At 38.4% G+C, this 15,112-nt stretch overlaps 1 protein-coding gene across 1 annotated transcript; it reads left to right on the forward strand.

Moving 5' to 3' along the window:
* Positions 1-2,382: 2,382 nt before the first annotated feature.
* LOC126825274 (uncharacterized) lies at positions 2,383-13,768 on the forward strand. Its single transcript, XM_050554864.2, has 11 exons — positions 2,383-2,486; positions 4,392-4,522; positions 5,560-5,656; positions 6,775-6,899; positions 7,825-7,912; positions 8,806-8,927; positions 9,588-9,678; positions 10,400-10,521; positions 10,823-10,910; positions 11,873-11,997; positions 13,672-13,768. The coding sequence occupies exons 1-11, from the start codon at positions 2,449-2,451 to the stop codon at positions 13,743-13,745; spliced, it is 1,101 nt and encodes a 366-aa protein (XP_050410821.1). The 5' UTR covers positions 2,383-2,448; the 3' UTR covers positions 13,746-13,768.
* Positions 13,769-15,112: the final 1,344 nt, after the last annotated feature.

Raw genomic sequence — 15,112 nt, forward strand, 5'->3', positions numbered from 1 at the left:
GGTGTGTTTGTGTCACAATATCTGATTGGGCGCTATCGCTCACGTGTCGGCGTTAACGGGAGATAATGTAGCTATAAGTTCTGGAATTGCAGACCAGTCTAGCAACGCCTAGATGTTGTAAAACTCGCTGTCGTTGCATCACGGGAGGGGAGGGGGGATTCCTTCTCTGCCTTGATAATCAGCACTTTCTGGCCATGTTAACCAGGTGACCAAGTAGTTATTAATAGTTAAACGTGCAAGTGATTAATGTGTGTAATCTATATGTATTGGGATCAAGGAGGGGAATTGTTTGCTTATTAAAGCAGCTTCTTCCACTGCAAACGGATTTACAAAATTGAACACAACTATTACCTTATTTAACTCTTAGTAAACACGTACTCGAAATTTGACAAAAAGATATCCTGGACTATGGGAGAGATGAAATTTGTGTTTATTATTATCTAGTGGGACATAGTAACGTCCTATACTCAAAGAGCTTATTCATTGTGTCTGTGGATAATGTGTGGTTGACACAAAATTAGACATTAAACGGTGGTTTGTAGATAGTACAACGTCAATATGACATTCAGATTCTGAATGGTTCAACGTCAATATGATATTTAGATTCTGAATGGTGCAACGTCATTATAACATTTAGATTCTAGATGGTACTGCGTCAATATAACATTTAGATTACATATGATACCGCGTCATTGTAACAATGAGATTCTAGATGGTACCGCGTCAATATAACATTTAGATTCCCGATGGTACCGCGTCAATATAACATTTAGATTTCATATGGTACCGCGTGATTATAACATTTAGATTACAGATGGTACCGCGTCATTATAACATTTAGATTACATATGGTACCGCATTATTATAACATTTAGATTACAGATGGTACCGCGTGATTATAACATTTAGATTACATATGATACCACGTCATGATAACATTTAGATTGCAGATGGTAACGCGTCATTATAACATTTAGATAACAGATGGTACAACACGGTAATACAACATTTAGATTCTAGATGGCACAGAGCATCAATAAAACATTATGATTCAAGATTGTATAGAAGACCAATATAGCATTTAGATTCTAGATGGTAAAAAACACTAATATAACATTTAGATTCTAGATGGTGCAGAGCAGCAATATAACATTCTAGATGCTATATATGGTGAATAACTGTATAGCATTTTGGTTTAAGATGAAGCATGCCAATATAATACTTAGATTCTAGATGGCACAACTTCTATATTCTGTGTATCGTTTAGACCAATATATCGGTTAGATACAGTTGCAGTTTATTATCTAGACTCATTGAGTCAGCTGGCGTGGTTTCGATTCCCCGGTTCTATGTAACAAGGAGTAGGGTCACCTGTCCAACCTCGAGGGTTTTCTCCGGGTCCTTTGGTTCCCTTCCACTGCTGAAGACCCCAACGCCCAAGCGAATAATTGAAATAAAATTGAACCATATATTAGTCCCGAAATGACCTAGTTTATGTCTAGTGGACGTTAAAAGCTCTTTCTCCCTCTTTCTCTCTCCCTCTCTCTCTCTCTCTCTCTCTCATATGTATTAATGGCAGATGGTTCAATTCAGGTTATCTCTCTATCTAACCATCCATTATTAATATAACCTAGTTATCAGTTGATGGTGGACTTTCACCCACTTATCTCACAGTGTTATCTTTTTTTAATTTTTCGTTTATTTCTATCAGATCATTCGCAAAAGGCAATAAAGCTATTTTTCTTCGACCTAAAATGATGAACATTTTTAGTTATATTCTACTGTTCGGTAAGCTTCTATTATATATTTCTGAAGATTAATTCATAAGGTCCCCGTGGAGAGGTTTAGACCAGATTCTGATGTACAGTGGGTCTTTTTACCCAAAATAATTTTATACTAAAAAATTGAAAGGGAATGAGGAACGTGCTTGGCCTACATCACCTCTCCCCTCTTTAAACAAGTTAATATATAATGTTTTTTAAAAGATTAAAATGCCCCACCAGCCAGAAGTCGGCACTATTTGTGATTCTATGCCAGGCAAGAAGCAGAAATAGAAGGCTCCCAAATGTTATGTTTTTCTTTAATTTTCTCTGGACCCCTGTGTTCCAGAAATAGACCACAATCGAATCACTGTGTGGCCGATGATTTCCAGATACATGAAGAAGCGATTGCTTACCTCCAAACCACGAATAGCGCTTTCCCTCTTGAATTGAATGTCGAGTTTTTCAAATTTTCTTCAATTAATTTAAAAAAGAAAAAAAATACTAATCCATTCTTTAACTTTGTTCCGACGGTTTAATACAATTGATCTGGCATACGAACATTTAGCAGTTATTAATATGCTACTGTCAACCCTCTATATGATTTTCAGCTGCGACAGTTGGTGTTGGGTATTGTGGAGATTGTCTGGCAGTTGTCAACACTTGTTCTGAAACATGGAAGACAAGTATGACCGTCGCCAACCAGAACATACAAATGAAATGCAGGTCAGTTAGCAGCTTGGCAAATGTATGTTCATATGCCTTAAACTAGACTTTTTATTATTACTACTATTATTATTATTATTATTATTATTAAGAAAATTTATATAGCGCACAATTCACATAGCGCTTAAATGCGCGTTACAAAGTCTGCAGTAAAAACAATATACATGTAAAACAAACAAAATACAATACAATAATTCAGAATTAAAGTAAAATAACATCAAATCTAATAAACCTATACATAAAATTGTAAATAATATAATATAAGAAAACTATTGAATAAAAAATACGAGTAAATATCTCGAGGAGCACCATGTTTTAGTGTATCATTATGTAAGAGTTTGATCAATATGTTCTCATAGCTACCGTTGTTACGATAATATTTAAAGTCTCGATTATCCAATGTCCATGTATGATGCTTTTCTTGTCCTGATAATGTATATGATGTTTGCCTTGCCCTGGTAATGAGTATGATGCTTTTCTTGTCCTGGTAATGTGTATGATGTTTGTCTTGTCCTGGTAATGTGTATGATGCTTTTCTTGTCCTGGTAATGTGTATGAGTGTCTTGTCCTGGTAATGTGTATGATGCTTGTCTTGTCCTGGTAATGTGTGTGATGCTTGTCTTGTCCTGGTAATATGTATGATGCCTGTCTTGTCCTGGCAATGTGTATGATGTTTGTCTTGTCCTGGTAATGTGTGTGGTGCTTGTCTTGTCCTGGTAATGTGTGTAATGTTTGTCTTGTCCTGATAATGTGTATGATGCTTGTTTTATCCTGGTAATGTGTATAGTGCTTGTCTTGTCCTGGTAATGTGTGTGAGACTTGTATTGTCCTGGAAATGTGTATGATGCTTGTCTTGTCCTGGTAATGTGTGTGATGCTTTTCTTATCCTGGTAATGTGTATGGTGCTTGTCATGTCCTGGTAATGTGTGTGAGACTTGTATTGTCCTGGAAATGTGTATGATGCTTGTCTTGTCCTGGTAATGTGTGTGATGTTTGTCTTGTCCTGGTAATGTGTATGGTGCTTGTCTTGTCCTGGTAATGTGTGTGATGCTTTTCTTATCCTGGTAATGTGTATGGTGCTTGTCATGTCCTGGTAATGTGTGTGAGACTTGTATTGTCCTGGAAATGTGTATGATGCTTGTCTTGTCCTGGTAATGTGTGTGATGTTTGTCTTGTCCTGGTAATGTGTATGGTGCTTGTCTTGTTCTGGTAATGTGTGTGATGCTTTTCTTATCCTGGTAATGTGTGTGGGACTTGTATTGTCCTGGTAATGTGTGTGGGACTTGTATTGTCCTGGTGTTAATATGACTGATTTGTCTTGTCACGAGGCTACTGGTATGCTTTTATCTTCATCTGCTGATCAATAACTGTCTTTCAGTAATTGTATATACTATTTTCATGGTGTACTAGCCATGCAAGGGGAAAGTTAGAAAATCTATTATTATGCATAGTTCTTACACAGATGTGAGGGGACAAGGGAGCAATTTTTCTACCTCCGGTACATGAAAATTTTTCTCGGCGGCCCTGGTGTTGATCGACATGTAACATGCTTGTCTTCTCGTAATGTAAATGTGTATGATACTTAAGCTCTGTCGATGTGTATGATACTTGTAATTCCGCCCTGTCAATGTGTATGATACCTGTATTTCATCTCTGTCAATGTGTATGATGCCTGTATTTCAGCTCTGTCAATGTGTATGATACTTGTATTTCAGTTCTGTCAATGTGTATGATACTCGTATTCATCTCTGTCAATGTGTATGATGCTTGTATTCAGCTCTGTCAATGTGTATGATACCTGTATTTCAGCTCTGTCAATGTGTATGATGCTTGTATTTCCGCTCTGTTAATGTGTATGATGCTTGTATTTTCGCTCTGTCAATGTGTATGATACTTGTATTTCAGCTCTATCAATGTGTATGATACTTGTCTTAAGAACGCTGAACCCTTATGTTCCCCGGATGAGAAAGCTACTATACAGAATTTATTGAGCAGTGAGGTCATACCAGTTTTAACTAACCAATGTGGACAAACTGGTACTGTCTTTTTAGTCTATGTTTATGTTCAGATATGAACGCTACCCAGGTCAGGCTATACACCCACCCGTATCTGGTTTGCAACATTTTTTTTAGAGGATTCGTAGTGTAATCTGGCTAAATCTATTTTCTAAGGCCAGCTCAATTTTTGTCAGGGTCGCCGAGATGTAAATAAGGTTAGGGCACGTGATTGTTGGCCAGATTGGAGCTAGATCCAGGGCTAGGGTTGGGATTAGCGCTAGCCCTGTTTACATCTCGTGACCAATGACGACAAATTGAGCTGGCCTTATCATTTAGCACTAGCCATGTAATCTTAAGGGGGAAATATAAACCGGAACGAATACCCTTTAGAAGCACACGTTATTAATTTCATGTGTCGATGAGCCATGCTGTTGTGTCTTACGTTTGGCTTTCAAGTTAGTAATAGTTGATAATTTGTCAATATACTAGGTTCGTCCAATAATAAATGGAAGTGGGTGTTGTGTTGTGAAACAAATTTCTTACTTACAAGGTTCTGCTAGTAGATACAGAGAAGGGTTTTGGCCCAGCAAAAGTGAAAAATCCTTGACATATTATACACTTAGCCGGATTTTACCCATAGGCGTACGAGCCAGGAGGACAGGGGGCAGTTACCCCCCTAATTTTGGGCAATCTGACTTTTCGGGCAGACGGGCAAAGTGAAAAAAAATGTATTATTTCATCTAGTTGGCAAAATAAAGTGCCCGAAATTTATAAAACACTAATTTTACTTTTCTTTCAATTGGATACCACGAATTTGTACTGAATTGACTATAGATTAAAACATTTTGTCAGGAGGCACTCTACTTTGTGCGGCATTTTTCGGGCATCGATTATTATTTGTGAATGCAGGTGCAACAGTGTGATTGGATGGTTGGAATTCAGGTCGGACCTATCATGCATACGGCATATCTGATGTAACCAGCAGATGAAACTGTGATGTCCTAGTTTTAGCAGACTTGGTCTGAAACGGCTTTATTTTGAAAAATCCATTCATAATCTTATTTTGGTCTTTTCAGTTGCCGCGACAAGTTGCCTACCTTTAGTACAAAATTGTACAACCGCGTGGAAGGCAGCCATGGCAACAGCCAACCAAGATTTAGACAAGCAGTGTGCGTAAGTAGTGATTCATTTCACTTATCTCTACAAAATAAGAGAGCTACGGAATACCATAACGGCCAATCAAATAAAAAATAAACTATACATGTACTTTAATTACAAGATAATCTGAAGCCACGGTGGCTAATTGGGTAAGACGCTGACTCGCTAGCCTACATTGGCCGAGAAAGTTATCGGGATTTTCCGACGTGGTTTTCCCTTGTCAGTGGTGCAAGACGAAGGACATGACATGGACAGCTGTCTAGTCGTTCGGATAATACAAAAAAACGAGGTCCCGTGTATACATTGGCGTGCACGTAAAAGATCCCTGGCAGTTTGAATTCGGTATAAGAGTATGCCATTGAGCCGCTGCCTGGGGAAAAAAACCCTCATAGCACACTATATGGCGCATGCCCGTCTTCATAAGCCCAGTAGGACGTTAAACCCCATTCCATTTCATTTCATTTACAAGATGATCAGAATATTTTCTTTTTCTTTTAATAATTAACCCATATGGTCTTCCGTAGAGAACGGACAATGGCAGTGAAATCAAACAGTGTAGCTGGCATTCACCATTTTAAATTTCCATGGATGTCTACTACATCAAGCCAAGCTGCATCTGACGTCGTGGCTTGGGTGAAAGATCAATTAGATTAAAATACAGATCTATATTTCGTTTCGTTTTTTTATACTTTCGATGGCCTACACTTATAGCCTACATGAAGATCTGACCGGTTGTAGCGATAGGTCGCGTCAGAGGTCATACGAGCTTCTTTTGACCTATGACGTCAGATATTTGATTAACCAATGAGCATTGATGTTACTAGTGAATTACCCACAGTTCCGTGCAAAACACGCCTAAAGCTCGCCGTAACAGACTGTTTCATTGGCTAATGTATAGGTCCCCGGGCAAAACATCACACACGTGGCCTTACCTAGGCATACAGCCACTTACAAATGTTCATTCAGAACACGTCAATGATAATAACTCTTCCAGATCCTAGTGTAGTAAAGACAAGTTAAACGAAATTTTGAACTATAAAAACGAAACGAAATAGGATCTGTGTTTTAACCAGATTGGGTAAAAGCTCAAGGTGATAAACATTTAGGTCCAATCCAGTCAAACCTCATTTCAGTGCTGTATTGGTGTATGGATCCTGTCTGAAGAATGCCGAACCATCTTGTTCCGCTGATGATAAAGCTTCGATAGAGACGTTACTTAATAAAGAGGTTTTACCAATATTGAGTAACCAATGCCAAGGTATCATAAAGCTAATAATAAACTTACATCGGTACCTGTCTTCCAATACTAAACTTGTCTGTCTGTCTACCGTTAGCTCCGGCAACCTAGTTGACCGGCATTTTAAGTCCCAAATTGACGATTTTAATCGAAAACACTAAGTATACATCAAGAATTTTGTTGAGTATTTTTCTGCTTCCATTTAATAAAATTGAAAAAAGTTTATTTAGTCTTTGTGTGTGTGCAAGATGTGAAACGGAGTAGAACCGCATGAAGTAGATTTACCTCTGTCTGCAGAATGCTGTCTTCCTCGACCATAAAATCAGGGCCGTCTTGTCAGCATTATAGGTCCCCGGGCAACACGTGGCCTTGCCTACGCACAAAACCACTTACAGGAATACAGATGTAATTTAATTTGCAGATAACATTAAATTATATTTATTGTACTTCCAACAAAATCAGTGTTTAAACATTAAATATCATGATTTACACCCACGAGCATTGGAGCACCTGCCAAGCTTGCCCGTGTGTTTAGACTACCCTGCTTAAATAAGGTGACTTATCAAACGGCGCTTATTGATTTTATTATGATAACTACAATTTCTTATTAATAAAGTGACGTCCACTCGTCACAAACTAGGTCATTTTGTGATTAACACATGGTTCAATCGAAACCACGCCAGTTGACCCAATGAAAGACCTTATGATACAGCGCGCACGTGCTGACGATTTGGCCATCCCCACCCCACCCCCCTCTTATTAATAAAAAAACCCCACTGTAATAAGAAATTTGATAATATTAATATAGTAGCCTACAGATGAACATGTTCTCGAATATCACATGTTTTGAATCTGAAAATTAATATTGTTTATAATTAGCTTTTCTCTTCACTGATTTCCATGTTTATAACTGCAGATTTCATCATTTTATATCAATTTTTTACAGCTCAAGCTTGTGATGTGGAATTTGCAGAATGTACACAAGCCTGGAAAACAGCAACAGGGCAATCTACCAGTAAACCTGAAACTTGCAAGTAATCGCAATATGTAATATGTAATGTATAATAACGTCCCCAAATCAATACTCCACATGATGAACCCTGACTGCTGTCTATTACAAATAGTAGATAGTTTAGAGCTACCCCCCCCCCCCCCCCCCGCTTCATTGTCCCCGGCTGGCTACGAGGGTGCCTGCTACACATATACATTCTACATTTACATGGAACTCTTGATCATGGATTGGTAAAATTACTGTAATAATATGGGTACTGCTGCTTAGATTTGTCCTCTGGTAAAGTTAAACATAAATAAGCCGAACCTTTTTGATTAAAAACAAAGTGTTGAATTTGGTTTATCTGATGATTAGAAATCAAAACAATTACATTGCCGTTAGGTCTGAATCAGTTTGTTTAATCATTTTAGTTGCGTTTTTCACTTTAACTGTCGACAGTGGAACACAAAGTCAGCCATATCTCATTGTTGTCTCTATTCCAGAACCGTAAATATAAATAGATACTCACTGCCCTAAACATACGAAAATAAGCGGACGTTAAACACTAATAGAAGAAGAAGCCCAAGCCAATCAGCTCCATACTGCACGCAGCGATCCATCTACGCCATACTTCGAGAATACCAGGGGCCTGTTTCACGAAATTTTAACTAAAGATAAAATCCAAATTTTAGTAGATACTTCAATTTTGATTGGCTAAGCACTAAAATCAATCTTATATTATCCAATCAAATTACTAAAATTTGGATTTTATCTTAGTTAAAATTTCGTGAAACAGGCCCCTGGTCTCAGAGCTTTAGACAGGCATCCCAAGTTTGGGATGAATCAACCCGTCAGACTTAATTATTCCGACACTTTGAGGTCTATTTATTTTAAGACATTTTTTATATATATTTATATAATTTTTTTAAATTTTAGATTATCAGAAGAATATATGTCGTGTTTATTGAGTATTGAAAGCACGTGTACACCTAAACAAGTGACTGATATTAGATCTATTTTAAATCAACTTGGTCCACAAGTTAACCGGGATTGTAGAGGTGAGGCTATAGTATATACAACACTCGGTCTCCTTATTGTATCTCTTTGGTGGTGCTCTATTGCTGTCAGTTCGAAACGTTCCGAATTGTCGGAATTGCAATCGAGTGATACGGAAATGAGTTCCATCACAGTTCTTCCGGTCCCGAAAACAGTGGGTGAGCAGAATCGTGACGTAATCATTCTTTTTGAGTGAGGTGATTGATTACGACAGTAATATCTTCAGTTTGCGTGTGCCCAGGTGACCAAGGGAAATTTTGCCAGGACAGTGGCACTACGGCTTACTCTTATTTCGAATTCCAATCATCAATATAATAACTTCAGTTGGCGTTTCGATTGTCAGTCTGCAATTGTTCGCTTACGTTTTTAATTTCATTCTGAACTACTAGTATATACATGTACTAATTTTACTTCCACAGTGACAGGTTGTTTCAATGGCATTAAGTAATTGAACTGGAGTATACAGGTCACAATTCTATGGAATACAATTACTGCTTATTACTGATCGACGTTTCGACTAGGCTTCTCTAGTCATTATCAAGCCTATAGTTGAAACGTCGCTCAGTAATAAGCAGTAATTACAATCCAAAGAATTGTGACCTGTATTCCACAGTGACAGGGTTTAGCTTGATTTAAGTTTTTCTAACCTTGTTATGATACAGGTCAAGATTGTTCTGTACAAACCAATATGTGTATTGCTGTATGGAATGTTTCACTGGCAGAAACCGAGGGAACTCTACCCCTTATCTGCAAGTAGGTATACAATAATGTACTTAAAGGGGATAATTTTGAGAAATAGCAGGGGTTTGTACAGGAATTTGAGCCTCGTGAGGCGTTAAATCAGGAGAAATTAGCCGCAAATTTAATAAAATCAGAAGCTTTGGGTCATCATCTTTTCTCATTCAGGTACATACATATATAGGATAACAGTGGAGTGAGGCCAAAACGGCGACAATACTCCTCACGTTAGGTTTTTAGACGTTTTTTACATCTATGTAGGAGGTAAAAATAGGCTCTGTGCCAGTATATCTTAAATACTATTACCACTGTGGGTTATAATCAATCTGATGCACTTTGAACTAATCAGGTCGGGGGTCTAATTCACAGAAACCTAAACTAAAATGGTTTAAGAATTCAGTCATTTCATTGGTTGACTTCTTAAAATGGGGGAGTCACGGTGGCTCAGTGAGTCGGACGTTGGCTCCCTAACTTGGAGATCCCGCGTTGGATCCCTGTGTTGGCCGAGAAAATCCATCGGGATTTTTTGGCGTGGTCCCACTTGCCAGTGGTATTACCCACCGACCAGAAATCTTCGAACCGTTTAAATATGTGTATCCCTACATTTATTACTCTATTCCCTCATCTATTTCTGGTTTATTGTCAGGACTAATGAACTTTTTAGATGACTATCAGAAGTATTATGTGCCTCTTTCTTTCCCTCGTTTTAAACGATATTTTGTTTGTTTATTTTCAGTGCCAATGAACTGTTCGATGTTTGTTTGAGAGCTATAGAAGTAGATTGTTCAGCAGCTGAGAAAACAGTCATTACCCAGTTAGTTGATAAAATAACACCAACACTTTATTCTAAATGTAAAGGTATGTCCTATACTACTGTACTATTGACATTTTTAGTTTGGCGTTCACTGCATGTTCGAGAGTTATTTTCGCCCCATCCGAACGACTAGACAGCTGTTCTTGTCTTGTAAATTATAGTTTGGTCAAACAAGCCCCGTCTCTATTTTTTTTAATGATAATAGGACAGCTTATTGCTGGTGGATTATAGGGACTAAGGGAGTCAAGCAAGCCCAGGTCGTTGTTTTCAAAGCGTTTCAGTATTATTTGATTGTGGTAAACTTATTTGGTCCTGAATAAATACTTTTCTTTGTATAATTTGTAGGTTATGGTTGTACACCTATGTTATATGAATGTACAAATAATGTGAATACATCGTTACAATTGGCTACAACTACACAAGATAAATGCAGGTATAGTGTATAAAGCACGTTATCTAAATTATGTACCAGAAGGCTAGTCTCGGTCACCCAGAACCTCCTAGTCTTCAACATTCGTAGAATATTTTTCTGGATGATAGAGACTACCAGAAGGCATATTTAAAACCATGGTGTATATGTTACAGTAAGATTGTGGAATTGGAGATTTAGAGAAATCGCAAATTATTTCAATAATTGTATGAAAATCAGGTGTTGGTCGGGGATTTTTGAAAAATCCGAAATGTCAATCCCTAACACATTCAGAGTTTTTATGTAATCCCTAAAATATTAAGAGTTTTTATGTAATCCCTAAAATATTCAGAGTTTTATGTAATCCCTTAAATATTCAGAGTTTTCATGTAATCCCTAAAATTCAGAGTTTTTATGTAATCCTAAAATATTCAGAGTTTTATGTAATCCCTAAAATATTCAGAGTTTTATGTAATCCCTAAAATATTCAGAGTTTTATGTAATCCCTAAAATATTCAGAGTTTTGTTGTATGTTGTATCCCAAAAATATTCAGAGTTTTCATGTAATCCCTAAAATTCAGAGGTTTTTTTTTATGTAATCCCTAAAATATTCAGAGGTTTTTTTTATATAATCCCTAAAATATTCAGAGTTACTATGTAATTCATGCTATAGCTAAAATATTCAAGTAGTTTATGAAGTCCACGCGGAGGGCTGCTATGAAATTTACAAGCGAATTCCTGTTACAGAGATAATCTTATTTTGACAGTTGACGATTGGGTAAAAATCAATGCAGTCCATTGTACCAAAATCCCGAATTTCACGATCTTGCTATAACATGTATATCTAATTGTTATTTCCATTCTGTTTGTATTACATTTAATCAGCATTGTTTTTCGTACAATCAGGGGCCATAATCTAGGAACTTATGGTCCGATATTTTGATGATTACCAAAACCTTGACGTAATTGTCTCTATGTCGTTTCAGTACTTACCAGGTTTATGAACAATGTTTGACAAATACTGAAGTTTTGTGTAACGGAGATGAGAAGAGTACTGTAAACAATGATCTGAAGATTATTCACCCACTAATTCAGACATTGTGCAATCAAGGTAGGCAATTACATCAGGTTTAAGTTCTGGTTATCTGCACCAACCGAGATAATGAAATGAAATGAAATGAAATGGAGTTTAACGTCCTACTGTTCTGCTCCTAACCTGGGCTAATGAAGCCGGGCATACGCCATACAGTGTGCTATGAGGGAAATTTTGCCCGGGCAGCGGCGCTACGGCCTACTCTTATATCGAATTCCAACTGCCAAGGGATCTTTTACGTGCACGCCAATGTGTACACGGGACCTCGGTTTTTCGTCCCATCCGAACGACTAGACAGCTGTCCTTGCCCGGCCCTCCATCCTGCATCACTGACAAGGGGAAATCACGCCGGAAAATCTGGTAGAACTTTCTCGGCCAGTGCAGGTATCGAACACCCAACCACCAGGCTAGCGAGCCAGCGTCTTACGCACTTAGCCACGTGATCCCCTAAAAACCGAGATAATGAACATGTGAAACGCCATTCAGTCTGGTATGAGAAAAAATTGTCGAATTGCAACTGTCAGAGGTTAACGGGATTTCGGGTTTTCGCCGCACCAACCGGGAAAATGAACATGCCATATACGCCGTTCTGTTTGATATGAGAGAAATTTGTCGAATTCCAACTACCGGGGTTAACGGGACCCCAGGTTTTCGCCACATCCTGCACTATGTCAAGGGGAAATTCCGGGAAATTTTCACAGCTAACACTTGAATAGGAACGTGTACCGAGAGAGAGAGAGAAATGGGGTTTAACGTCCACTCGACACAAACTAGGTCATTTCCGGACTAACATATGGTTTAATTTTATTTCAATCATTCGCTTGCGCGTAGGGGTCTTTAGCAGTGGGAGGAAACCGGAGGGCCCGGAGAAAACCCACGAGGTTGGACAGGCGACCCTATTCCTTGTCACGTACAACCGGGGAATCGAAACCCCGCCAGTTGACTCAATGACAGACCGTATGATACAGCGCGCGCGTGCTAACTATTCGGCCATCCAACCCCCCAGGTCCGTGTACCACCCGAGCACCCATGGCTCGCTACTATATTGTATCTATATACTGATTACAATAAGATTGCTAGCAACTGGACTTGAGATGTTCTACACTACAAAACTATAAACATGTTAGATGTATTAACTTCCTGAATGCATGCGTGTTATCAGATGTTCTAGATGTAAATGTTTTCCTACCATTCGGACTCGAACAATTAATGTAACAATTTGACCACTGAGTCTTTGAAAGTTTCACTGTCTTACTGGGTTCCTATTATAGCTGCTGCTTAGACGTTTGAGCGTCTGCTCGTGATGGTGGCACTGCAACGCTGCATTCTTGATTTGTCTCCCATTGTTTACCCTGAGGCATCGTTGGTTGTCTGGACGTCCGCCGGTTGGGCATAACGTGCTTAGACGTTTGGACGGAGACAAGTGAAGAGACCCGACTGATGTGGGCACTACAACGTTGCTTTCTTGATTTATCTCCAATTGTTTACATTGTGGCGTCGTTGGTTGTCTGGATGTCCGCCGTTTGGGCACTATGATGCGATGACCGAAATCCGACCGCTCGGATTCATATGCTTAATACATATAAAATCTAATATTTGGTGATTGAAACAGCTTGCTGGATTACAATGCCTTGGACTCGGTCTCAGAACAAATTCTTGAGGATTCACAAACGATTGATTTTATATTTTCAGATAGTGGTGTTACACCTTTAAAAGCTTGGCTGTTATCAACAATTTTACTGTCCCTGGTCTCCACAATACTTTAGAGATTATTTGTATCAGTTGCTATCTAACGATGTCCATTTATTGTCTATATTACATGTATTTGTAAATAATATGTAAATTAATTTGTGATAAATACAGTTTGATGTTATGAACTTGTCATTATTTTTCATTATTCTCTATCATCCAGAAAAATATTCTTTCTACGAATATTAGTATTGGAAATAAATAGGTCATTGGCTAGAGTATACGGTCTTTTACATTATCGTAAACAGCGTCTAAGGGAGGTAACTCGTGCTAAAACCAGAATTGACGCACATGAAATTAATTTAAGAATGCCATTTTAAATAATCCATTTGATTGCATGCCGGTTCAATATCCAACACTCTTAATTTTTTTATTGTAAAATTTCTCTCTTCATGGGTCATATCTATGTTTTTTTAAATTAATCCCAATTCGCCGTCACGATTCATGTTTGTTTATATTAATGCAAGAATTAAGGGATTTATTGCGGGAAGGGCCGGAACTCTTACTTTACTTGGCCAAAGATACTGGATAATCAATCAGATTAAAAACCAAACTCCCGGTTACGCATGGGCAATGGACTTTAAGTCAAATACGTTGAAGACTAGGAGGTTCTGGGTGATCGAGACTATTTTTTCGTCTGCGTGATTTCGACTCGGGGTTCAGAAAATCCACAGTTTTTCGGGGACCACGGTCAAGATACGGAACGAACTCTATAATATAATTAAATCTTTTATTTTAATGATACAATTTGAAAAAAATGAGATCTACAGAAAAGAGGGAAGGGATCAGCAGCTTTGGCGGATTCATGTGCTTCGGAATTTGTTCCTTTAGGAATTAGAGAAAAAATATCTGGTTGGACGCTGTACTCTGGCCAGGGACCACGTGGCTAAGTGGGTAAGACGCTGGCTCGCTAGCCTGGAGGTCGGGTGTTCGATCCCTACATTGGCCGAGAAAGTTCATCCAGATTTTCCGGCGTGGTTTCGCCTTGTCAGTGATGCAGGACCGAGGGCCTGACAAGTACAGCTGTTTAGTCCACGAATGAGACGAAAAACGGAGGTCCCGTGTATATATTGGAATGCACGTAAAAGATCCCCTGGCAGTTGGAATTCGATATAAGAGTAGGCGATAGTGCCGCTGTCCGGGCAAAATTTCCCTCATTGCACACTGTATGGCGTATGCCCGTCTTCATTAGCCCAGTATAGGAGCAGAACAGTAGGACGTTAAACCCCATTTCATTTCATATCATTTCTGTACTCTGGCCGTTCCTATTCCTCCCTATTAACCTGCAATATAAAAAAATACCGCTCTTCCCCTTGTGTTCTAAAGTTTTGGGAATCCTTATTATTTTCCATGATTCTTCTTCCTTTTTTTTCGCTAAAAGAAA

Source organism: Patella vulgata, chromosome 6 (genome assembly GCF_932274485.2).
Source record: "Patella vulgata chromosome 6, xgPatVulg1.2, whole genome shotgun sequence".
Taxonomy (NCBI): domain Eukaryota; kingdom Metazoa; phylum Mollusca; class Gastropoda; family Patellidae; genus Patella; species Patella vulgata.